General features: G+C 39.4%; 1 protein-coding gene across 15 annotated transcripts in view; it reads right to left on the reverse strand.

Annotated features, from left to right (window-relative positions):
* DAB1 (DAB adaptor protein 1) overlaps positions 1–27,183 on the reverse strand; it is a 726,322-nt gene that overhangs the window by 108,468 nt on the left and 590,671 nt on the right. For all 15 annotated transcript variants that reach the window (XR_015742881.1, XM_087929981.1, XM_087929975.1 and 12 more), the window contains one exon: positions 7,625–7,764. Coding sequence is in view for 14 of the 15 variants with exons in the window: in XM_087929981.1 (XP_087786107.1) it covers positions 7,625–7,764 (140 nt within the window). In the remaining variant the exon portion in view is untranslated. The remainder of the gene's footprint in view (positions 1–7,624; positions 7,765–27,183) is intronic.

The raw sequence follows: 27,183 nt of genomic DNA on the forward strand, positions 1-27,183 counted from the left end.
CAATGATAAAAATACTACGTGTCAGCCAGTTCCAAGCCTAGTCAACCAAACTTCAGTGTGTGTGTGTGCGCGCGCATGCGCATGCATGCATTTGTTGAGGGAAGGAAATGGTTAGTATATGTAAACAAACCATGAATTTTTATTATTTTGGGAAAGGCATTTTCAGTTTCAAAATACATTTTTTGTATATGCTATACTGTTGAGCATAATTTTTACAATATTCCCATAACCCTAGTATATGTTTGATATAGTATATAATATATTATAGAGAGATGTTTGTTTGTATAGTTGATTTATATGGCTGCCCATTTTGTAACAGTGAGTCTGTATAATAACTTTCACTTTAGTTAAAGTTGGCCAGCCTAGGTTGACTAGTTTGGAACTGGCTGATACATAGTACATTTATCAGTGTGGTTAACATTCCCATATGTAACATAGATGGATTGAATCAACCTATGGGGTATGTTTATAAGAAGAGAAAATAGATGGGCATGGATAGTGTCAGGCTCCAAAACCAAGAAAGACACACTGAGATTCTTCTGAGCAGTTTCTTTTATTGTTTCTCAACTATAGACAGAAGCCTTGCCAAAACAAAACAGACTACTTATACCATAAAACACAAACTCTGGGGAAACTATTAAGGGAGAAGCTATCTTGACCATTTTCTTCCATACAGTGCTATCTATTGCTACTATTGCACTCTCCTGGGAACCAGACAATATCCCATTCTATTCCACTTCATCAATATGTAATGAGTTATGATGCACAACCAGAAGTCAAATCAAGGACAGTGGTGTAATGATTAATTAGGATTAGAAGGCAGAGAAGAAGAAAGGAGTACAGAAAAAGCTGGAATCAATTCTGGAAAAAAGACATGCCAGTGACCAGACAGTTTATGCCTATGAAACACTTGAATGTAATAGGAATACCTTTATACAGTATTTTTTTCTCATGAAGTTCCCATATGTAACATAGATGGATTGAATCAACCTTTATATCAATTCATTCTGCAATCTATATATTACTACAACTTTTGTTGTCATTATTTTAACTGGCTAAGATAGTGCATCATAGGACAACAATATTTGAACCAAGGTACCTCAAATGAGATAACATAAAAAATGTGTCCAAAATCTTGGACCCACAATTCCTGATAGAATGACATTGTGGCTGTTTCAATGCTACTACCTGCTGCTGTGGTCAGAAGATAGTGCCACAGAAGATCTTGATGGAAGGAAGCAACAAAGGAAAGAGAGAGGAAGATTTTTTTAATTCCCATTGCCAGCTTCCCACAAGGGAGGAAGGGAAGATTTGTCATCTCTCTGTCAGATTCTCAAAAGGAAACTCAGTGGGGAAGCCAGCAGGAAGTCAAAGGTTGCTCTAGTTCCCACCACCTTTTTGGTCCCCTTTGGTCATTCTGTTTCTCTGCTTAAGTAAGGGAATATCTCTTGAAATGATAATGCAATGGGATACTGGTTGTCTAGTTTACCATGCAGGTTGTGATCCTGACAATTTGTTGAGGGCAATAATTCTTAACAAAATGTTTGTAGCTTATAATGCTTGGCAAATTCTCACAAACTGAACAAGCTTATAGAAAAATAGCTATAGGAAAGAATGATAAATAGAAAGTAATTATGGAAAGTAGACAAATCTAGGTGGATAGCAAAATTGAAGTAGAAAAGTAAATAGCTATAAAATGTGACAGGAGTAGAATAGGCAGGAATAAGAACAGGCTTGAAAAGGGCTAGACAACTGTAGGTTTCTACTTTAAAATCTAAGGTTATATACTGGACTGTTAGCATATTTTCCTTCTAATTAGGTTCCCATTATATATGTTTCTCAAATTAGATTCAATACTTCAAGTCTTTGCATGGGTATTTCTTATTATATTGGTACCATGGAAACAGATTATTGGAGTAATTTTTCCTTGCTATAATTCTTTGTAATATGAATATGAAAGTTACAGGGTCCAAATCTGGTATACTTTATTTGAACCCATCAACATTTCATTTTATGTACTGAGGTAAGCAATGTTGTCAGACTATGGTGTACGTGCTTTCCAATTATTAATCTCAGCCTTACATTTAAAGTAAACTCTTTAATTGGCTAGTATATTCATATGATTTATGACATTTTTATTCCCATTTATATGGAGGCATATAAAAATAAAGCAGAGATAAGGGAGTTGTCCTGCTCTTACAGGGTTTCAAGTCAAGGTCATTTCACATAAAAAAATACTTTCTCACACAACACATTGAAACTAGGGAATTCACAGACAGCTGTTGTGGTAATAGCAGCCAATTTGAATGCTTTTGAAAAAAGTATTGGGGAATCAGGCTTCAATAGCTACTAATATTGATGCCTGTTTATTGCTTCCTGAATGATCAGCAGCATGCCATAAATGCTGATTGCTTCACAATGGAAGGAACTGTTGACTTCTAATTCAAGCCTGAGAGCTTCTCAAATCAATCCAGTTGGCTAAAAAGTGACACCAAATGCTGGTGTAAGGCCTACAGAACTGCAGAATAATGGAGTTGGAAGGGACCTTGGAGGTCTTCTAGTCTAACCTCACTGCTCAAACAGGAGACTCTATTCCATTCTAGACAAATAGCTTTCCAGTGACAAAACCTGGATGCAGCATTCTAAGTGTGTGTGTATGTCCCTCTGTCACCGTCTCTCTGTCTCTCTCCTTCTAGAAGCCAGCTAGAAAGGCTCATGCACCCGATGCATCTTGGCATCTTGGCCACCAGCAGCTTTAGCCCAACAGGCAAAAAAAGGCCACAGTGAGTGGGGAAAGCCAGATCCCCATTGGAGCCCTAGTTACCCAGGCCCAGCAGAGATGGGGGGAAGGCTGGGTTTGGGCAGCCATAGTGCCAATGCAGATCAAGCTTTCCCCACTTGCGGTGGCCACCTTTTGTCTTTCTAGCTGGCCACTTTGCCTCCTTTGGGTTGAGTGGGTCTGCTGAGTGGTGGCGGAGTTGCCACTCAGGAACTGCCAGGAGTAGAGACGCCTGTTGATGCGTCTTCTTCATTGGGGCTGTCAGCAGCAGCCCCGGAGTGCTTTTGGGGCTCTGCCCAACTGACACAGCTCCTTCAGATGGAGCCCCTGAGGATGTGGTCCCTTCCCTGGATTGAAAGCAGCCTTCTGTTGTGCACACACACACACACACACACACACACACACACACCACCACCACCACATCTCCATTCTGATCTGAGGATTGTAGCTAAATTTCCGGCTCAGATGGCATTCCCAGATGACGCAACTTGGGGATAGTAGGGCTTCCCTCCGCGCGAGCAGGCAAATTGGCAGGGCACTAGCCGAACCAGTACCTGGGGCTCAAAGTCCCTCTTCCTCAACTTTGGGATGGGCACCACTTCCTACCCCGCCCCACGCCATGCTTTGGGGAAGCCTGGTCAGGAGCATTTGTTGGGTCTGGTAGCAGATGGGGAAATGCCACGCCCTCTCCTGCTTCCTGCAGGGACTGCTGGTGGAACACCCCTCTTGCACACACACCGCTGCAGTCAGGTGCATGAGGGGAACACAATCCATGCACAGGCCAAGGGCAAGACCTGAAGGAGCCTGAGGAGAAGATGATCAGTAGCGACCTGCTCTCCAACTACAAGCCGAAACAGTGGGATAAATTAAGCGTGTCCAATGGTCCACATCACATTCCTTCCCACGACCTCCGCTTGCTGCCTGGACAGCCAACTTGGTGTTGCCAGTGGGCTCTGGAGCAACAGTGTATGCCAGCTGAGGGGCTGGTAGGCTGCATTTACAGCTAGAAACTATTCCCCACACACCCGCACAAAGGGCAGCAAGCGATGGGTTGTAGCTGTAGCTGATGGATTTGGCTGTAGCTGCCCCATTCCCTGCCTCACCTCACACCTCATCCTACAAGATGAGCCCATCCACCATCCCACCCATCAGAGACCCCTGGATTCCCTTCCCAATTCCACCCCAACCCACAGGCAACTCCCACACATCCTACATCAAGCGGGCCATGCTCCATGGCCATGCCCAGTCAGTCATGACCACTCTGGCCATGCCCATTCCCCTGGCCACGCCCCCCCATCCCACAGATGACAACCAAAATGCTGATCTGGCCCTCAATAAAATTGAGTTTGACACCCCTGTTCTAGACGAATACCTTCCATGAGACTTTGCTTGGGTATAATTGAAGAACATCCAGAAGCTGCAACTGGTGCAGGATATGATGAGAGAAGAATATGATTGCTTCTAGATATGCCCATGTTGCATCTACATTGGGTCCCAATATGTTTTTTGGTGTAATATGTTTTGGGGGGAAGCCTTTCTCCCATTGTCTCCACTCATCCTGTTAGATTTGGCAGGAGGGGCATGTTCTGGATATCACGAATTAAGGAGTGTCTATTTTGCATGACCCAGGAATTTTCTGTCATAGTGCTTGCCTTCTGGAATGCGACATCACCCAACATTAGATTAGCTTGGAGCCTTTCAGAAAGCTATGAAGACCTGACTATTTTCCTTATCATAGGAGTTGGGAAGTCAGATGAGGCTAGGTAGATTGGTTTCTGGTGTTCTTAATTGCCAGAGTATATTATTTGTATTTGCTTTTGTTATTTTGCTTCCAAATAATTTTTAAATGTTATAGCCCTCCAGAATTGTGTCTGCAAGATGAAAGCCATGTAAATAGATTAAGTAAATACATTTTTTTTTCAAATCTCTGCTTTAATTGCAATATACAATGTATCTATCATTGCTTAACCTTATTCTTGGTCAGGAATATAAACATTCATATTCCAAACCACAGCATCACCACAAACATTCCTCATATATTTTCCCATAAATATGTTAAATAATACAAATATCACATTTTCTTATCATACTTCTTGCTTGATGTTGAAGTTTTTACTAAGCATTCTGTCAATGCTCAAACTTCATTTCCACCATTTGCTGCTGTTATTATATTTACTGAACAATGAATAATTCTGCATTTGCACACATCATTCCACAATTCAAAACCACTGACCTTATCATATTAATTCTGTAAATCAACAAATTCATAATAACATTTTGACCCAGATTTATGCATTTCTCAATGATGTGCTGAAAGAACAATAAGCTGGTCTATATACTGCCTAGGATAAAGCTACATGGCACTTCCCATATTTATTCATTGCCTCCTCACCTCTCCTTCTAATCAGATTTCTGCCAAATCTTGTAGCTTGGGCATTTACTCCTGCTACTTTTCTGTTTGTATACAAGAATAATAATAGCATTCCTCTACTTTTCAGACAAAGATGCAGCTTTCACACACATGCTACAAAACCAAGCCATAAGAATGCTATCATGTTTAATAATACTCCAGTGACACCATCTACACACAATACAATAGAGGTAGTCATCACTGAATGATCTTAACTGAGATTAGAATTTATATTGTCAAGTGAAATGGTCATTAGACAAAACATTTCATGACCACATAGCAATGGCAGGGAGGTTGCAGGACTATAGTATTTTTAGTCAATGATCTCACAATTCTACTGCTGTGCTTTCCTTGTCTCTGCTTCAATTCCCATCTATTTACACCCATTTCTGTTCTCTGTCACTGCCACTTATTGTACCACCCCACTGGCCCTAAGTGACTAGTGCTTCTGTTGACGAAGTGTGTCCATCTGAAGCAGCTGCTAGTCCTTTGTGAGGGAATACAAGGGGAACTCACCAGATCTGCAGATGATACTAAGCTGGCAGGAATAGCTAACACCCAAGAAGATAGGCTCAAGACCCAGATGGATCTTGACAGACTAGAACACTGGGCCGTATCTAACAAAATGAAATTCAATGTAGAGAAAAGTAAAGTCCTACACTTAGGCAAGAAAAAACAAAAGTACACATATAGACTGGGTGAAACCAGGTTCAATGGCAATAACTGTGAGAAGGATCTTGGAGTCTTAGTGGACAACAGCTCAATAGGAGCCAGCAATGTGCAGCTGCTGCCAAAAAAGCTAATGCAATCCTAAATTGCATTAACAGAGGGATACAATCGAGATCAAGTGAGGTACTAATACCACTCTATAAAGCCTTACTAAGACCACACCTAGAGTACTGCATCCAATTTTGGTCACCACACTAGAAAAGGAATGTTGAGACTCTAAAAAAAGTACAGAGAAGAGCAACCAGGATGATTAGGGGACTGGAGACTAAAACATATGAAGAACGGTTACAGGAACTGGGCATGGCTAATTTAGTAAAGAGAAGGACCAGGGGAGACATGATAGCAGTCTTCCAATATTTGAGGAGCTGCCACAGAGAGGAAGGGGTCAAACTATTTTCTAAAGCACCTGAAGGCCAGACAAGAAATAATGGATGGAAACTGAACAAGGACAGATTTAACCTCGAAATAAGGAGAAACTTTGTGACAGTGAGAACAATCAACCAATGGAACAGTTTGCCCTCAGAAGTTGTGGGAGCGCCATCACTTTAGATTTTCAAGAAGAGATTGGACTCCCATTTGTCAGAAATGATAAGTCTCCTGCTTGGGCAGGGGTTGGACTAGATGACCTACAAGGTCCCTTCCAACTCTGTTATCTGTTAAGAAGGCCTCATACCTGAATTTTGATCATGGGACCATGGGGGTGCTGCAATGGTCATAACTTTTGAAGAGTGGCTGTAATTACAATGCTTGGCACCCTCAAAACTTCAAAGGATTGCTAAACAAATAATTGTTAATGAGGATTACCTGTATATTATTCATATTGGGAGCATAGTGTACTATTGGCTATAAGGAATGATAATAGGCAATGAACTGGGGAAGATATTAGATGACATTCCTAGCTACATGGGTTTGAATTTCAAGAGACCAAAATAGATTAAAGAGCACTTCAAGTTCTTTGGGGAGATTGCAAAATCTCAATCGGGCTAAACTTCTATTTATTATTAACATTAATCAGCATCACAGAAAGAAATAGCTATAATAAGTGTACACACATCATTTTGAGATTAAGAATTATCTGCTCAGGAATCCATTTCCATTTAGGATCATAATTCCATTTGTGATTATATCAAGATAAGAGTATGATAGCTGTACGATGTTACCTGACTGAGAAGGATGTCACCTACAGCTTCAGAGAGAGGCTATAAAATACATGATGGGCTAATACAAAAGATTGTACACTCCAAAACACAAATTGCATAGAATCAAGGAGAAATGTCTAAATTATATCACGTAACTTAATTCCTACAGCTAAATTGTAGAATTTTAGCTGTAAAGCAAGGTCCCGTTTTTGATGGTATCAAACCTGCCAATCAAATATCAAATCCAAAGGGTGGAACTTCTCCTATGTCCAAAAAGAGATAATTCACTAAACATACAAACCATTCCAATGCTGTTTCAAGATTTGAAGTTGGATTGTAAAGAAACTGTTCCACCTCAAAAAGTTAAAATTTCTATCATTCTCTTCAAGATCTTGTCCAAAAAGATTTACATCCTTATTTCAATGTTTAGGTTGCTTCAAAGTTAACTCCTATAAATTAGAATTATACATACATGAACATGCACGCACACAAGCAATTACATACATAATTTTATGTAAACATTATAATTAGTATTGAAAATAAGTATTTTAAGTATTTTCACAGCACCTTTAATTTCATCATGGAATCTTGACATAACTTATCACCTCGTGCTGCAGAGACTTCATCTATCCCAATGAGTTTTGCTTTGTATCGTACACCGTCACCTTTAAACCTCTTTATTAAAGTTGCTTCACTGCGATCCTGACCTGAAAAGAGAGATATAAGCTTGTAACCTGCACCTTTTGATATAAAAATATCAAAAGTTATATATTTATAAACAAGTTTAAATTTATTATACAGATATATTGCACCCACAAGCTTCACTTCCATCTGTTATTCTTCAGCTCGGTCTTGTTTTGGCCACAAAATGGAAGGAGGAAAGTAGTAAAAAAAATAATAAAGTGTCATATTTCTCAACAAAACCATAAAGGCCACTTGCACTTTTAAACTAATTACTAGTTTCTGAATTAATACATATGGAAAAAGACATAATATCAAAGGATGCATCTTTCCTCTTTTTATTATATAAGAAGTGTTAATGATGCCAGAACTGTATTACTTACTGGCCAAAAGTCACATCTAAAACAAACTAGTCATAAGTTTATCAAATCAAGCAAAGTATTTTTCTCTTGTAGACTAAATTATTATATATAACCCTTGTTTGATAATAACAGTCTACATGAGAATTAAAATCTGTGATTTGACATTGTTAGATCTTTGTGGCACTTAAAATTACCAATATTATTATTCAAATTACATACTACTATTTCTTGGTTTTCAGCCAGACTTCTTCATTGACATGCTACAATATTTTGTGTTCAAGACACAGACTATGTCTTAGCTGCTTTTTAGTTGGGTCCTATACAGGCAGGTTTTTAAAGCATCAACTGAATGAATATGTCTGTATAAAGTCCTTTTCATATTTATATCAGATCTGATGAAGCTTGCATATGAATATAATTTCTTGTTTTACTATTATAGTATCCTTTTCTGTTTTTGAAAAGTAATGAAGAACCTTGTTAATCTTTGAATTGGAAGAAAACTACAAACACAGGGTAATAGATAAGGCTGTGGAAGTCTAAAACATCCCAGAAGGCAGTGACGCACCACTTTCTTGCTATTATCAACAATAACAACCCTGCATAGACATTAACAAATACATAGTCAACAGAAGCTGAGCTCTCTAGATGTTTATATTTTTACACAACCTTTTTGTTTCTTCTCAACAAAGTTTGTTGGATATGGGGCGGGGAAGAAATACACTTCAAATTATTTATGTAGCCACGTGAGAGTACCATGTTTTGAGTGAATACCTAAACAACAGAAATGTAGAAATTGACCTCTACATTGAGACTGGTTCCAAAACTGTTATGCCATGCAAGTAGGGGGGAAAAAAGGGCACAGGAATTTAAACTTGATTTCACTCTAGATAGGAGTTACATTTCAGTTGGTGGAATTAGAAAGTTAGTTTGGTCTAGTGGTTAAGACACAAGGCTAATTCTAGTCCCACCTTAGCCATGAAAACCAATTGGGTGACTTTAGACCAGTAACTCTGTTTCAGTTCAACTCACCTCACAGGGCTGTTATGGGGAAAATAAGAAGGTGTGTTGAGTATGTTTTCTGTCTTGACTTATTTGTAAAAATAATAAAGGCAAGGAATCTAAATAATAAATAAATAAAATAAAAATAAAAACCCTTTCATTTTTTTTCACTTTTTTACAATAAATCTCATTTAGAGCTTGTGTGTCCTTATATGCTTATTGTGTTATTTCCAGTTTATCAAAATTTGAACAACAGATTAAACTTGAAAAAAATGTGTGTATTTACTCATTTAGTTATTTAAAAATGAGAATAAACACTGATTTGAGCAGAACTTAGCCAAATGAGCCCTGGTGCATTAATGATAACCCAGGTATCCCAATGTTGTCACTTGTTACAGTTGAAAAATGAGGGTCCTCACAATTGGGCAACTGTAGACTTTACCACAAGGATGAGCCCCAGCTGTACTTTCTGAAGTGACTGAATATGAGGAGTTTGAACATTTATCTATTTGTTAAATGAGCTAAAATGGAATGCAGAAGATAAAGACATATTTAAGCTATCAATATTTCAGAGAAGATGTGATCATTATATATTTTAACATACATTAATTTTTAAAAATCTTTAGTTCACATATCATTGCATGGATATATCTAAAGCTATCTAATATATCGAAGCTTAACTTTAATGAACATTAATCTCTCCTCAAAATGCAAGAATCTACTCACTAAGGAGAATATACTCTATTCTGAATCCACACTCAGCTAGCAATTGTAATAGTTTTCCACAGTTTTGAAATCCATAAGTATTAGATTCTCTTTTAAAGTTTCAATATTTTCTTTCTCATCCTCATGTTTTTTCTTTCTTTAGCTATACGTGGGTACATCGTCAATTTTTTTCTATTTTCATTGTGGGAAAGAATATGGTAGCTTAAAATATGATAGTTGTTTACAAATTTAAAAGCAATTAAACCCCACCAACGTTATCACCTATCTTGGTCCTTGAAAGGACTGGGTTTACCCCTGAATTTATCAAGTAATTGTGCCCACCTGCTCCTGAACAATATCATCTAAAAGACTAATGGCACATTGACTACTAGTCAGAAACTGTAAGTAATGTTTAAATTATGCCGGAGGCAAATGCTGAGGCAGATGTTACTAGCGAGAGATAAGAACAATAAAGGAACATTAGCAACCCTATACTCTGAGGAGAAAAAAAAATCACATCTGGATGCACAACAATGCTTTACTTAACCATAAGGCTATTATACATGTAGTTTATCTGTAACCATTCATGTTTCAATGTGTTTATGTGATAATAAATAAAACTTAATTGGTAAATCCTTGTTTTCACAATTTCCAGTTTTCCAATGCCATTATACAGTATATGCTATTCTCCAAATATATAATTTTATATGCTTCTTCAGTTTCACAGTAACTGCTCCTCATTTGTTAGTGGAACAAGACTATTTTGGAGAGAGAATAAAATATAATCCCATTTTACAGAAGTGATTAAAATGTTGGACTAAATCTAGAAAGACAAAGAATACTTTCAGCCACAGAAGCTCACAAGTTGAATTGGGACCAGTCATTCTTTCTCTACCAAATAACCTTACAAAGTTGCTGAGAGGAAAATTGGAAGAAGGAAGAACTATATATGCCAACTGCAGATTTTAAAAAGGGAAACAAATATAACATGATTAAATCCATTGATAAATAACCAGAGTCCAAAAATTTGCAAGTCTTTTCCAGTTGCAACCTCCTTACTTGGCGAAAAGGAGAAATGAAACTAAATTGGCTTAAATTTTAGAATATAAATGGAAACACATTTGTCTACATCCTTTTACGATATATGCAGCTGATCAGCAGCTGATCAGAAATCATCTAAGAACAACACTGAGCTCGTGATGATTGGAAATGTAGGTGATATGGCAATACCAGGAGATAATAGAAGACAAAATATTGGAGAAAATCACAAAGTATCAAGAACTGCAAAATGAAATTGAAATACTATGGCATAAACCAGTCATGATGGTCCCAGTGGTTTTCAGCACACTGGGTGTCATACCAAAAATGTTGTGTGGCATTTAGAAAATATATGTATTGACACTTGTCAATTAGAAAAGGTCACACTGCATAGAGCCACACATATACTACACCAATGCATTTATCCAAAATGGTATAGGATCTCCTGCTTGTTCAGAGTTGACTAGAAAATTTCCATCGTCCTTTCCATCTCTGTTATTCTGTATTCTGTATGCATAGTTCTTGCAAAGAACTCAATGTGTACGAAGGTCAATAGTAGCTAAAGAACTGGCAGCTATGATTTCACATTATTGTGAATATAACATAATATGACATTGTACATGAGACAGGAAATTCTAAAAAGTTCAAGTATGTTTGCTACAAGTTTGTACTAGATTCCTCAAACAAAATTTGAAGCCTGTATTCAAACTCAGATTTTACTCACTTTTTAAAATCCAACTATTACCTTCTTTATTGATGGCAAATTTCTTGAATGTTTTTGAAAAAGCAAAACATATTTTAGATCCCAAGTGATTTCTATTTGCACTGTAAAAGTACAGAATTAAATTGATATCTAAATCAAGTTAATTGTTGTGGAATTCAGAAGTCCTGTTTCTGATGATACAGCTATTAATGAAACTATCAGAATTATAAAACATAGTATTCACCAAACTTCATGTTGAAGACATCATCATCATCATCATCATCATTATCAGAGTGCATGTGTACAATGAGATTGGCTGAGCCTCCCTTCGTGCACTCCCCCTTAACACAACTCACAGTGAGGACAGAAGTCCCTAACCCAGTCCCAATCTTATTACACTATGTGACCTTGTTGCACAACGCGCCAGTCCTGCAAGTCTGTTATACTATGTTGACATGAAGTTATTTTCCATTCAGAAGACTGATAGCCCACAGGTAGAAACTGTTCTTCAGCCTGTTGGTGCGGCTGGCTATGCTTCTATATCTCCTACCCAATCGTAGGAGAGTAAAGAAGTGCTGACTGGGATGTGAGTCGTCCCTGAAAATTTTCCTCACTCTTCTAAGGCAGTGAGCCCTAGTGATGTCATATAGTGGTATCAGGGAACAGGCAACAATGTTTTGTGCTGTGCTCATCACCCTCTGTAATGTCTTTCTATCCACGGCTGTCAAGCCAGTAATGCAATATGTGAGGATGCTTTCTATTGTGGACCGGTAAAAGGAAGTCATCAGTCATTGTTCCACTTTATTCTTTCGCAAGATCCTAAGGAAATAGAGTCTCTGTTGGGCCTTTCTGGCCACCTGGGTTGTGTTAATTTTCCAGGTGAGATCTTCACTGAGGTAGACTCTCAGGAATTTAAAGGAGGAAACTCTCTCCACACAGGCCCTGCTGTGTAATGTGGGGTGGGTTCCTCTCTCTTTTTTCCGGAAGTCTAACACCATCTCCTTTGTCTTGCTGATGTTTAGGTGCAGGTTGTTTTCTAGGCAACATGAAGATAATTCTTGAACCTCCCCCCGTACACTGTTTCATCACCACCTGTAATGAGACCCAATATGGTAGTATCATCTGCAAACTTAATGATCACAGTGGATGGGTCAGACAATACACAATCATGTGTGTACAGTGAGTACAGGTAGGGACACAGCCTTGTGGGGAGCCAATGTTAAGCTTCAGGCAGGTGGATGTGACAGACCCAGCCCTCACTGTTTGTGGTCAGAAAGTCTCAGAAAGCCTCAGAAAGTCTTTGATCCAGTCGCAGATGGAAGAGGGAAAATCCAAGTCAGTCAGCTTTTTGATAAGGATGCTTGGCAGGATAGTACTGAAGGCCGAGCTGTAGTCAATGAAAAGATCCTGACCTAGTTTCCTGGTTTCTCCAGATGGCTCGCTACAGAATTTAAGGCAGTAGCTATGGCGTCGTCTGTCGACCTGTTCCCCCTGTAGGCAAACTGATGTTTGTCAAAGTCTGGTGGGAGGCATGTCCTAAGGTGTTGGATAATCAGTCTTTTGAAGCATTTCATCACTACTGATGTTAACGCGATAGGTCTGTAGTCATTTAGACAGTTAATTGCTGTTTTCTTGGGGACTGGGACAACAGTGGCTGTTTTCAAGCATGATAGAACACAGGCTGTTTGCAGGAAGATGTTAAAAGATCTTTGTCAGAATCCCTGCTAATTGATTGGCATCGGTCTTTACCACTATCCCCAGCACCCCATCTGGACCTACAGCTTTACTGGGATTCACAGCCTTCAGTGCAGCTCTCACTTGATGTTTGTATAGGGTGAGTGGCTGGGAATCAGAAGGCTGGCAGGCAGAGGCTATGGGATCTGGTCTTTTTACCTTGTGGTGGGTGAAGAAGATGTTCAACTCCTTTACCAACAAGGCATCAGCATTGACCGTGTTCCTCGGGTTGCCTTTATAGTTAGTTAGGTGCTTCAATCCCTGCCACACTTGATTCAGGTTGGTATCTGCTAGGTCATTCTCCACCTTATATTTTTATTGTTGTTTTGCCATCTTAATGCCTCTTCTATGGTTTGCCGTGGCCTCTCTCTCTATATCCCTATCCCCTGCCTTAAAGGCAGAATCCTGGGCTCTCAGTCCATACCTCAGCAGTCATCCAGGGTTTACAATTCCCATAGACTCTGATGCACTTGTCCATTGTTACACTGTCAGTGCACACTTTGATGTAAGAGAGTACAGCAAGGGTGGGATTCAATCAGTGTTACTACTGGTTCAGTGACTACGTTTTGCTAAAATGTGCAACTATACATATAAAACATATAAACATTTACATATGAAACACTGCCATTAATAAATCATGTAGATAAGTACTGTTCTCCTTTAATACATTTATGTGTCATATGGAAACATCTCTCCTCTGAGACAAGAAGTGATGTAGCTTTCTACTGAATCACACATGGCTGCTTAATCCCTACAAGCAACTACTGTAAAACAAAAGAAAAGAACTCCATCCTTGAATATTATTTCCATTTTTTAAATTGGCAAACTAAACTGTGGCAACCCATTTTTTTCCTTTGGCCATGTTGTTTACGCAAAAATGTTAATTTACTCATTTAATATAGCATGAAAATTACACTTATAGGGGGAAATTCTAAATTTCTTAAGAAGTAAGTGTTACTTACTTACTTGGGTTGGTTTTTTTTTTTTAGGTATATGCGCACAGGATTGGAGCATAGGTAATGAAAATTAAATTAACATATGGATTAATAAACAACCCCAGTGCATAACTCTGATTAAAATTAGCACTCATAATACTTTTTACTGGAATACTGTGAGACAATTTGCAATAATCAGATTGGGCAGAGCAGGAAACTCTGATTTTACTGTATTTTTCTCTAACATCAGGAAGGATGGATGGATGGATGGATGGATGGAAGGAAGGAAGGAAGGAAGGAAGGAAGGAAGGAAAGAAGGAAGGAAGGAAGTTGGTTGGTTTTATAATTTATGTGAAATGATACAATGGGAAACTGATTAAAAGTTTAAAAAATAATTAATTCAATGAATTGCTAAAACTAGAGTGATTCTTCATTGGTCTTGATTTTTCTAATCACAACATTTGTTGACAGGTAGAAAGATCTTTGAATTTGATAAAGTGCTTAGTTTTATCATTCTTTCACTTCATAGTCAATTTCTCACTCTGCAGCATTTTGTGATTTGAAGAAGCTGGCCTGGCCTAGCAAATTATTTTATACAGACTAGTGAATTAATATCTGAGTACTAATGCATAGTCTAGGAAATGTTTAATGAACATTAGGGAAGTCTGCCAAATTTGGGTACCAAGGTACAGTAAGATAAAGTTATCACAATAAATTCAGATTCTGAGCCTCCACACATTCTCTCCAAGGGTTCCCCCCCACCTTTTTTTTTCTTTTTGAGTGACAAGGATTGGTGTGGACAAGGCATTGGTTAGGTAATTCCCTGTGGCTATAGAGAATTTGTTTTTAAGAGCATGGGGGCAGGGGGATACCTAACAATGTTGTTCAAATTTGGCAATTAAAGATGTGTGTATTTCAAGTCCCAGAATTCCCTAGTTAGATATTGCCAAATGTTTTCACATTTTTTAAATAAGTATGTGTGCATCTGTGGTTGTGTATTAACATATATAAGCAAACATATTTATACACAAGTATGTACTCTTCTGTTGGATGTTCACACATGAATACACTATATTGGAACTGTGGAACTGTGTAAATTTATATCATGGTCATTATACACACTACAATATAATTCAGCTGGCTGCCTGGAGGCCACAAACAGACAGCTTTAAGGTTTGAAGCCGATCTGCCAGCTAGTCTAGTCTTCTTACTACTTCTGCCAATCTCATGCATTTTCCAAAATCACTTTTGATACATACGTAGTTTTCTTTTTCTGAAGGTCTCCAAGGAAGAAGATGCCTGAAAGAAGTAGCTGAACTTCCTATAACAATGGCAATCCAGAGTAGAAGGAGACATTTATACTTATGGATATATTCTATCTCTCTTTGTTGGATGCTAGCTGAGCAAAATAAAATGAGCTGGTTTTGGTTGAAGACTTGGAAACTGGTCTAGTTGGCAGGCAAATCAAACATTTCACAAGGAATCTACAATCAAAGTTTCAAGCGATGCATTTTAAAAGGATTTATATAGGATTTTACCACTGAATATTGATTTTTGTGTTATGCATCAAAACAGAATTGAGCAAATACAGCTGTCTGCAACATATCAGTCATGTGAACATGATTTATTAAGTTTTTGCCATTTTTTATTTTCAGTTTCTGGCAAAAAAAATGCCCCTTAGGGAATGAAGGGTTTGCTTAATGACCAAAGTTTGCCTAATGACAGCAGCATTCGTTTAACAATCACTGCAAAAAAGAACTTCCATGAAATTGGACACCTGTTTTATGAACATCACAACGTATGACCAAAATTGTGTGCTTAATTTTGGTTATAAGTTGAGAACTACCTGTACCTGTTTGGTCTTTAAAAAGGTATTTTATAAAATCTAAGTGCTTACTTTCTACTGAAAGAGCAGAAAGTGTCATAATGGGTTTCTGTACTTAAAAATACTGTATATTAATCTAGGAAAGTATTGTCTGGCTATTAGTGAAAAGCCTGCTTCTAAGCAGGCATCACTTTAATTTAGTATACAAACAGATTTAAAACAAGGCTTCTGATTATGCTTTTAGGATTGATACAAGAAGATTATATTATATGGGAAGAACTCTGGATACCAGTGCCACAGTATTTGAAAGTTTTAGAGGTTAATTTCTTTCAAAACATGGAACTGAATTTATATTATAGATCCAGCATGTAAGAGTAATTCTTATCAATTGGAAATATCTAATTAAAATGCAATGAACTGTACATAAATTAAGTCCCAGGGCAGAAATAGGAATGTTAAAAAATCTATAGTGGCTGTAGTAATAATTAATATTAATTAAAACATTTCCACATAGGCTTATATTCATCACCATTTCCCTATCCAAATACAATTACATTCTTGATATGCATGAAGTCTAATTTTGTCTACCATAAACAATAGAAATGTATAATCAAAAATTTTCATAATGTGCTGGAATTAACTTTTGTTATCAGAAAATTTGTTGGTCAGGCAGGGAAGGGAAAAACTGATCAAAATGAAGAAGCAGAAAATACAAGCAATATTGCATCTATTTTTTCCAGCATATTAAGGAAGGATCACACAGGAATATCATGTATATGATATAATATAATGCAGAATTCAAGTTAGAAGAAAATCTAAAATCTAAGCTATTGTCAAACGGAAAAAATCCTATTTATCGTGGGATTGAAAACAGCATTTACAACTGGACTCTTAAAATATCAAGGGCAAGTGAATTTTAGACTATGCACAATTTAGATTATATGAATGCTTGGATAATATAGTGGATAATTTCTCAACTGTGAAAACACCTAATCGTATACTTTTGTGTATTTACTACTTAATTAATGGCTGCAATTATCTAAGACAGTGCAGGGATTATAATATATAGGTTTAAATATTTCCTAAGCATTATTTCACACTTTACAAGTCTTCCCCTTAGGATTTATCCAGTAAAGTAATCTAGGTTTTTATTTGCCTTAGAAAGTAGTTGACACTGGCTCCAAACTCAAGGTGCATAACTAAGCAATTCTTCCTGTTTCTACATATTGATAGGTATCAACTCATCGCTCTCAGTAGATCTCTAAAACTTCCTTTTGAAGCAAGCAATGAGAAACTTATTAATTATAAAACATAGACATGGGTGCACATTGCACATGTTTAAAGTGCATATTTATTTGTTTTTAAAGAAAAAAACTCAATTGAATTTGCTCCCGGTTTGTTTGTTCTTAAACATTTCCAAATTCTCACTGAATTAAAGAAGATGACAATTTGTGATAAATAAATGTATACATAAACACTTATTTCAGAGATTTGAATAGATTGTATTCAAATTAAATTCTATTACAGTTGTGTTTTTTTAAAAGTAGGTATATTTATTTATGTGTGAATAAGTGATACCTGAACTGTAACAAGTTATAAGATTATCATCTCAGCAGTGCTTCCATTTCATTTAGCACTGTCACTCATAGTAAATTCTATTCAAGATCTTTTTATAGCCCTTTGTACGATTAGCATTTAAAATAATGGCACTGTAGTCAAACAATACATTTTTCTATGTTTATTTGTAATCAGTTGTTTTATTGAAACAGCTCCATCACAGCAGACCTCAGTTTCATATATAAATCAGCTTAATCCTTCACAGTGCATATATCTGCTATAGCTTTTTTTATTATTCTGTAATTTTATATCTTCTATTTTTCTCTAAGAAAGCCAACATGTACATTTCATCATTTTTTAAGTTAGACTAATAGCTGATTAAATTATTTCTTAATAGCAGAAAAATGAATCATAATTAAGACAAGAGGGCAAATCTATTCCGATGACCTCTTCGTGAACTGCATTTGATTGAACTTTAAAGTAAATTTCAGTGGGAAACTATATTTAGTAGAAGTCTACAGGAAGAGTCACTCACATACTTCTCAGATTAATGAAGGAAAGGATAACGATACATTCCACGTCCTTATTCAAGACTTCACTAAGTATTTTTAATGTTCAACTTCCAAATTAAAGATACATAAGTATTCATAGAAACATCGCCTCAGCTAAAAGCTATTATGCTTCAATTTAGCCTTTTCTTCAACTGTTTGTTAACCGTTGGGCACACTTGATTTAAACACATCATTTATCTTCCTGTGACACAGAAGAACATTTGAAATATAGAGAGACACCTTATTTCAAGCTATTTATGTGAAAAACAAAAGATCATGCAGCCTGCTTTCATGGAAATTTAGAGGAAATGCTATAATCTTTAGAAGTATATATTTCTATATAATCATACATAATATTGCAGTGTCAGGGAAAGTTTGAGCAGCTAATGCAGCCCATAAAGTCAAGATGCATTTAAAAAGAAACACAGGCTATATCTGATGAAGATTAATTGTCCCCTACTGCAATGCAGAAAACAAAAAGATAAATCAATTTAAGTAGGCTGAATGTAATGACAATACAATGCAATGAATGTTGTGAAAACAAGTCTTACTAAGAAGCTTAATAATACTTAACATCTAGCTTAACTGTAGTTACTCAATAGTGATATCAAGGCAATAAATCTACTCATATTTGTAAACATATGCATTTCCTTCACCATTTAAACAAAGTACAAAGGGAAATTATTTTTACCTTTCAGAGATGCAAAGGAGAAAAAAAATAGCAGGAGCTCTTTTAAAATCTTAGATTCTGCCATGTTAAACTTCTGGTGTATATTTAGAAGTTAAGTATGAAAGCATTACTCTTGCTCAGATTGAGGCATGTAGAGTCACCAGAAAAAGAATGAAAATGAGGACAGTACATTCTTCTCCTACTTGGGGAAGGAGATATAAATAAGATATCTCAAGATTCAACAAACATCAGTATCACAAGGGCCACAAAAATATATGATAATAGGCAAAAGATATAGTGTGAAAGAGATGAATTAGGGATATCGTTAATGTTATGTCTTTGGGACTGGTTGGAGTCCCCAACCAGGTTCGCTGTTTGAGCGGGAGCACCAGCCGCTCCCATTGGCTGGCACCGTTTGACAGCCGGCTATAAAAGGCAACTGTCGAGCAGTGCCAGCCCCGTTGCCGCCAGCTAACCTGCCTAGTTAGGAGGCAGACGCGGCAACCCTTTATTCATTGCAATAAAGCCTTTTACGTTTCACTCTGGCTCAGCCTCGTTCCTCCGCCGCTCTACAACACTGGCGACGAGGGCGGGATGCGATCGAAGGCTGCCAGACGTGCAATTCAGAGGAGCTGTAGTCACTGAGAGCGAAGCCACGGGCGCTGAAGCCGCAGCCACCGATGCTCACAAAGAGCGCGAAATTCAAAGAAGCCTCCGTAGCTTTTGAGCTGTAGTCACTAAGAGCGAAGCCACGGGCGCTGAAGCCGCAGCCGCTGGCACTCACAAAGGGCGCGAAATTCAAAAAGCCTCCATAGCCAGAGAGACAGACACCGCCTGATAAGCACAGCCGCAAGCGCTCTTCTAAGAGCGCAAATTTTGAATCACGACTGAAGGGGACGAACCCTGCCGCTTCAAAAAATGAATGCCAATCCGACATTCCCACCATTCAAGCCAGCCGAGGAAACGTGGGACTCATACAAAAACCGTTTCAGCTACTTCCTCGATGCCATCGGTTTAGCAGATGCTGCTGAACACAGGAAAAATCCTACTTCCTCAGCTACTGTGGGGCTGCGGTTTTGACACCGCTACAGCACTAGTCGCCCCTCGCGCTATCAGGAGCATACCTTGGGATGAACTCCAAGAGATCCTATCCAACCACTACTCACCTAAACCATCCCAGATAGCCAGGAGATATGCTTTCAGAACTAGAAGGCAGGCTGAGGGAGAGTCAATTAATGAGTATATGGCAGCTCTGAGGACAGCTGCCTACAGTGTGGTTTCAGAGACTACCTAGAAGACATGTTATTAGACCAGATCGTCTGTGGGGTTAGAGACCTTAGGCTTCAAAGACGTTTGCTATAGCAAAAAGGACTTAAACCTAGCTTTAGCCGTGGAGGAGCCCAAGCTGCTAAGCTCTCTGCCCAATCAGCAGCTGAAATTCAAGGAACTTCTCTAAAACCCAGCAGTTCCACTATTCATTCAGAGGAAGTTTTCCTTGAAGAAGACCCCATAGACTCAACAGACATTAACCGCCTTAAGCAACAAAAGCCTTCACAGGTAGGAGCAGGGCAGAGAAACAGCTTCGCCCCCAAGCAACCTCCCATTTGCCTAGCTTGCAGGGGCTCCCACTCTAGGGCATCCTGCAGGTTTAAGAACGCCATCTGTCTGAATTGTCAAAAGAAAGGCCACCTCACTAGAATCTGCCAAGCAGGGAAAACCTTTCCTCAAAGACCTCCACCACCTACTAATTTCCAAAGGCAAGTGGAGGACTGCTATACCTGCTACCACGCTAACCAAACTTCCCAGACTCCTAATAAAATCACTATTTCTGTTTCTTTAGAAGGTAAGCCCTGCAGGATGGAAGTAGACACAGGATCTGCACTTTCAATCATCTCCTGGGAAACCCTAAAGAAGATTCATCCCAGATTTGCGAAGAAGAAGCTGCAGAGATGCCACCTGACACTGCGGGACTACCAGGGCAAGAACATCCCTGTCCTCGGGAAAGGCAAGTTTTTAGTTCAATTCCAAGCCTTTAAAGGCCATTTGCCTTTGGTGGTTGTTAATGGTGCCCTCCCCAGTCTGTTGGGGCTAGATTGGTTCCCCTCCCTCGGCCTTAGTGTAACTGGGATCCATGCTGTCTCAACTTCTGACATAGATGCCCTATTCTCAGATTACTCTGATGTTTTTAGCAGCGAGCTGGGTTGTTATTCTGGCACCCCCATCTCCTTCTCTGTGGACCCCCAGGCAATTCCTCTTCGCGCAGAGTGCCTTTCGCCATCCGTCCCAAGTTAGATTTAGAATTAGATAAGTTACTAAAGCAAGGGGTGTTAGAACCAACTGACTTTGCCAAATGGGAGACCCCCATAGTCACCCCACTCAAGAAAGATGGCAGTTTAAGAATCTGCGCAGACTATAAGACCACCCTCAATCGTTATCTACAGGTCAGCGCCTACCCTGTCCCTGTTATTCAACACCTGTTACACACCTTCGAACCCAGCACCATCTTTGCCAAATTAGATATGTCCCAGGCATACCAACAGTTCCCTGTGGATGATAAGACAGCTGAGTTACAAACCATAGTCACACACAGAGGGGCATTTAAGTGCAAACGCCTCCAATTTGGCGTAAGTGTAGCCCCGGGTATATTCCAATCCCTCATGGAAAGTATTCTCCAAGGTCTCCCAGGGGTTGTCCCTTACTCATGACATTTTAGTCTCAGCAATTGACAGACCTCAGCTCATACAGAGGGTCAGAGCAGTCCTAGAGAAGTTTAGGCAGCATGGCCTCAAACTTAAAAGGGAGAAGTGCGCCATTGCCACTAGGCAAGTGGACTTTCTGGGGTATAGGATAGATGCCTCTGGCATTCACCCAGTCGAATCCAAAGTAAAGGCTATCCATGAGGCACCCACTCCAACTAACAAGACGGAACTCCAAGACTTTCTGGGGCTACTAAACTTTTACGCTTCATTTCTCCGCACAAAGCATCTATTGCTGAACCCTTACACAGACTGTTAGACAAAGAATCCCCTGGCATTGGGGACCCAAAGAAGCCCATGCCTTCAAGTCAGTCAAGTCCTTACTCACATCTGATGCAGTTTTAATCCAATATGATCAACGACTTCCCTGGTCCTAGCTGCTGATGCATCCCCTTTGGGATTGGGGCTGTTCTGAGCCACAGGCTTCCCAACGGTTCCGAGGCACCAATTGCTTTCTTCTCTAGGACCTTTCTACTGCAGAAAGGAACTACAGCCAAATAGATAAGGAGGCCTTGGCTGCAGTAGCTGCAGTAAAAAGTTTCATGAATTTTTGTTTGGGCACCATTTTGAACTTATAACTGACCATAAACCACTCCTGGGGCTGTTATCAGGGGATAAGCAAACCCCACAGGTACTATCACCTAGAATGACCAGGTGGACTTTGTTCCTGGCCGCTTATTCATTCAAGTTGGTGCATCGCCCTGGAAAAAACTTGAGTCACGCCGATGCCCTTAGTCGCTGCCCCCTACCAGTCCCAGTCGAAGACCCAGCACCTGTTCATGCCATTTTTGAAGTTAATGAACTTAAATTGCCGGTTACATCTGAGGACATTGCTGCGCACTCAAAAAAAGACAGAATAATTGCCCAAGTTATGGACTGGGTGGGAAGGGGGTGGCCGGAAACGCAATACACTGCTGACTTTGCTCCTTTCAAAACCCGTAAGCAGGAATTGTCGAAACTACAGGGGTGTCTGTTGTGGGGGACAAGGGTAGTCATCCCAGCCACTCTTCGTGTACCCATCCTGAAGGTACTTCACAAGGGCCACCCGGGCATCGTAAGGATGAAGGCTCTGGCCCGCAGCTACGTTTGGTGGCCCGGCATGGATGCCCAAATCGCCAGCTGGGTAAGCTCATGCCAACCTTGCCAAGAAACCAGGGCTGCCCCACCAGCAGCTACGCCTACCAAGTGGGAGAGTGCTAGTGGTCCTTGGTCTCGCCTGCACATCGACCTGGCTGGACCAGTATATGGCAGGACCTTCTTGGTTGTAGTAGACTCTTATTCCAAATGGATAGACTTGGCCCTACTACCCTCGACAACCACCCAAGCAATTGTTAAGGCTCTGACCCGCTTCTTCGTTACCCATGGGCTCCCTGACACGCTGGTGTCTGACAATGGCCCCCAGTTCACGTCGTGTGAGTTTAGCATGTACGTTGCCAACTTGGGCATCAGACACATCCTTACAGCCCCCTTTCACCCCGCTAGCAACAGGATGGCTGAGAGGGCAGTCAGGTCAGCAAAAGAGGCACTTGCCAGGTTTGGCCAGGAAAACTGGCACTCCAAACTGTCACGTTACCTCCTGAGCCAACATACGACGCCTTGCACCGCTACAAATAAATCCCCTGCCGAGCTCTTGATGGGGAGACGCCTTAGGACCACCCTGGACAGGTTACACCCCACCACTGCCCAGACACCCCTTTAGGATCTGACAGTTTGGTCAGGGACTTTGCCCTGCATGACCTGGTGTATGCCAGGAATTATGCAGGGGATCCTCTGGGTACCAGGTCAAGTTGTGTCAGTCACAGGTCCTAGATCCTACAGGGTCCTCCTGGAAGATGGACGCCTGTGGCGTAGACACGTGGACCAGCTCAGAAGGCGATGGAGAAGCACAACTGATACCAACCCAGCCCAACCTCCTAGCACCGAGGACTCCCTGCCGGTACCAGCCTACCCAGATGGAAGCTCCCTGCAGGACCCGATCTACCCCACCGACCAAGAGAGTTTGCTGGAGGGCCCGAGCTACCAACAAGGGACACCGAACCAGCCGCCAAGCGAACCTGTCTGCCGCCGGACTAAGCGACTCGCCAAGGTCAGCCCAAACAGGGGACTTACCTGATTCACAGAGCACCACACCGGACCGAGCCCACTCCCCAACAACCTCCGAGACGATCCCTGGGGGCAAGGACTTGACGCCAGCCAGCAGCATGCCCGGGTTGCGACGTTCGTGCCGCCAGCGCAGACAACCAGCTTACCTGAAGGACTACGCATGCTCCCAGCTGGGGGGAAAGGAGTGTTATGTCTTTGGGACTGGTTGGAGTCCCCAACCAGATCCGCTGTTTGAGCGGGAGCACCAGCCGCTCCCATTGGCTGGCACCGTTTGACAGCCGGCTATAAAGGCGGCTGTCGAGCAGTGCCAGCCCGTTCCGCCAGCTAACCTGCCTAGTTAGGAGGCAGACGCGGCAACCCTTTATTCATTGCAATAAAGCCTTTTACGTTTCACTCTGGCTCAGCCTCGTTCCTCCGCCGCTCTACAACAGTTAAACTTACCCTTTTTAACCATGCATCATTAAAAAAAGAACCTTGTTCAGTTTAGAGGAACTTAAATGTTCCTGAAGTTATAAAATCTGCTGTGAAAGTTTTCCAGAAGTTGAATAAACAACTTACACACTGCATCTGACTTTGTTGTGTCCCAATCTTTGGGGAAATCATTCAGTGCCTTGAATGCAGAAAGAAACTATTCAGATGAGAATCAGAAGAATTCTGCCTCAGTAATTCAGTGGGCCTGCCTTAGGGCACAACCAGGTAGCATGAGGGAAACAGGGAGGAAGGTTTGACAGCTGAGAAAGAAAATAAAACTTTACACAGAATAAAGTCATAATATAAAATCTCCCTAGCCAGTTAGGCGGCCTCAGAGATTATATACGCTTTCATTTTAGCTTTAATATTTTTTAACGTGAGGTATGAAACATATTTAGACTCCTATTGTGGCCATTTTTAATCACCTAGTACTGAAAAGCTGGTAGTGTGTAAAGAAAGTACAGTTTGCCAAATAGAGGATTGTTTGGGGACAGTTACTATTTATCACAGGCAAGATACAAATTGTAATGTTGGATTGTACAAAAGTACATTAAATATTTATAGTGTGTTAATGCATTCAGTATTTTTCCATCTATACCTACTTCTTTCACTCAAAAGCAACTATTTACAAAAATAGTTTTTGCTGCATAATTGTAACAAGACTGTGTTCAAGAACTGTATGAATCGAAGGATATTTAAGAAAATACAGAACTGAATTAATAAATTGATCCATAAGAAAGGCTTTAAAATTATAGAATTTTTTTATTCGCCAACGGGCTCTTCTAATCAAGTACCCTGAGAACATGTTTCAGAGGCAAGTAAAATCACTATTTTACTTTTTTGCAATCTAATGTTTCAGACAAGAAATTATTTTCATTTTGGCATCCAGCTGTCTTTTCAACATTACAAAATGTCTTTCTCTGCTGGAAAAGCAACAGGAGTCCAACAGAAGAACTGCGTTTTCTCTGAGACCTTGGGCTACAAATGCTCTTAAATTCAAAATTACAACAGTGGCAAAGTGCTTCTTTCAATAGGTTCCTTTAGTTTTCATTTCCTACTGTCATTCCTATTATCAAAGGGCCAGCAGGAGACATTTAAACAAACACACACACACACACACATACACACACAGAGAGAGAGAGAGAGAGAAAGAGGGGGGAGAGAGGGAGAGAGAGGTCTGCATGCACACACACAATATATATAAACACCTGTGTACAAGCATACAAGGATACACACACATCTATCCCTCCCAATGCCCAAATGTAGAGTGTATACTCTGTACAGTCTGAATAGTCTAGGAGTTATTTGGATTAGAAATGTTTCTGTATTTGTGAACCTGCGTACTTAGTTTTACCCAGACTCTTCAAAAGCATAGACTAGAATACTGTAGATCAGTAACTTATAATTTATTTTAATTTAATTATTGCCTTTTAACTATTTATATGACCATCCAACTAAAACAATGTGACTCTAGGCAGGATAAAACAGAAATAGACAACTGTTCAGAACTGATAAAAAAAATCAAAACCACACATCATTAGAGTAACCCAGATATGCAAAATTCTTACGGGATAGAATGTATAGGATTATTATCTAATTGTACAATGAGACTTCCTGCTATAAGGTATTTAATGCAGGTACTTTAATTCATACAAAGAAACATAATTTGGGACTCAGGGAATTATCACACTTCTTATTCATATATTTAAAATGCAAGTATTTTTTTCTTCATTTTTAAACTACCAATATAATATTAGGCCCTTTATGCCTAAGATTCTTAAGGTCTAAAAGCTAATTAAGGAGTTATAAAAGAGTGGGGAAAAAGCAACAAAAATTTGAACATATATAATAAATGTTAAAATAATAAATTAAAAAAACCTTTTAACTATGGCATGAAAACTTCATTTGTGAGTCAAGTATTTGCTAAAAAGTTTATGAATAAGGATAGAACCTGAGAAATGTTGAGTGCTGGAAAGTCCTCATATTGCAGGTTAACTATTACTTGAAATGATGGCACAATATTTGTATTAAGAGAAAATGCAAAACACAGAAAGCTCTGGAAACAACTGCAGCTGTATGCTCACAACCAAAACCTAATGATATTTATTTTATCACAATATAAACCCCGCAACCATCTTCATTTCTTCTAAGCAACAGTATTCTTCTCTCTATATCAAATATGGCTGATATGCTGGTTGAATGCTAGTTAATTTTAATTTATTTTATTAATCAAATTTGCATCCCACAGCAATCACAAGACTCTAGACAGCTCACAGAGTAGTAGTATACAATAGAACATATTAACATAAATGAAAGAGAAAGTTCTAGGTAGGACTTCATGAATGTCTCTGGCATGGCCTAGAATGTGATTATACTTAAGTATAGGTACCATTAACTTATATATGATGTCAGACTCTAAACCCCTGGATAATCTCTTCCCTGTTCATATAGATCTTATATAACAAGAGGGAAAGATATGAACCATATGGTACCCTACAAGTGAGCAAGCACTGTGATCTTCTCCCACCCAAACCCGTCACAATAACCACCACTAACTGGAACTAAGTGCTCAGGAAAGAGAGGAAATATTGCCAAACAAGCTTCCAAAGCCCAAACTCTACAGCCAGCCCAGAAGGACAGTGGTTTTGAAGGGCTTTGAAAAAGGCAAAAGCACTATCCATGTCTAGGGCCCATCATAGTTTATCAACAAGAACAACCAATTCCATTTCTTTCCCATTCCTAAATGAATCAGATGGATATGGGTCCAAACAATCCAGTTCTGTAGAGGTTCCATGGTTAGCTCTGAACTACAGTGTCATCTCAACACCCTTCACCAGAACAGTTAAACCAACTGAGTAAAAAAACCAACATGGACATTGTCATCATTCTAAAGATATAATTTCCATCCTTTTATTTCTAATTCCAAATAGCCTACTTTTATGAGATACACACTTTTTTTGTTGACAAATACATTCAGAGGTGGGAAGAGAGAAATAGAGAGATAGAATGTGTTATATATGCACACAGATATCATTC

The sequence above is a fragment of the Pseudonaja textilis genome, chromosome 3, assembly GCF_049901715.1.
Source record: "Pseudonaja textilis isolate UNSWEBS1 chromosome 3, rPseTex1.2, whole genome shotgun sequence".
NCBI classification, from domain to species: domain Eukaryota; kingdom Metazoa; phylum Chordata; class Lepidosauria; order Squamata; family Elapidae; genus Pseudonaja; species Pseudonaja textilis.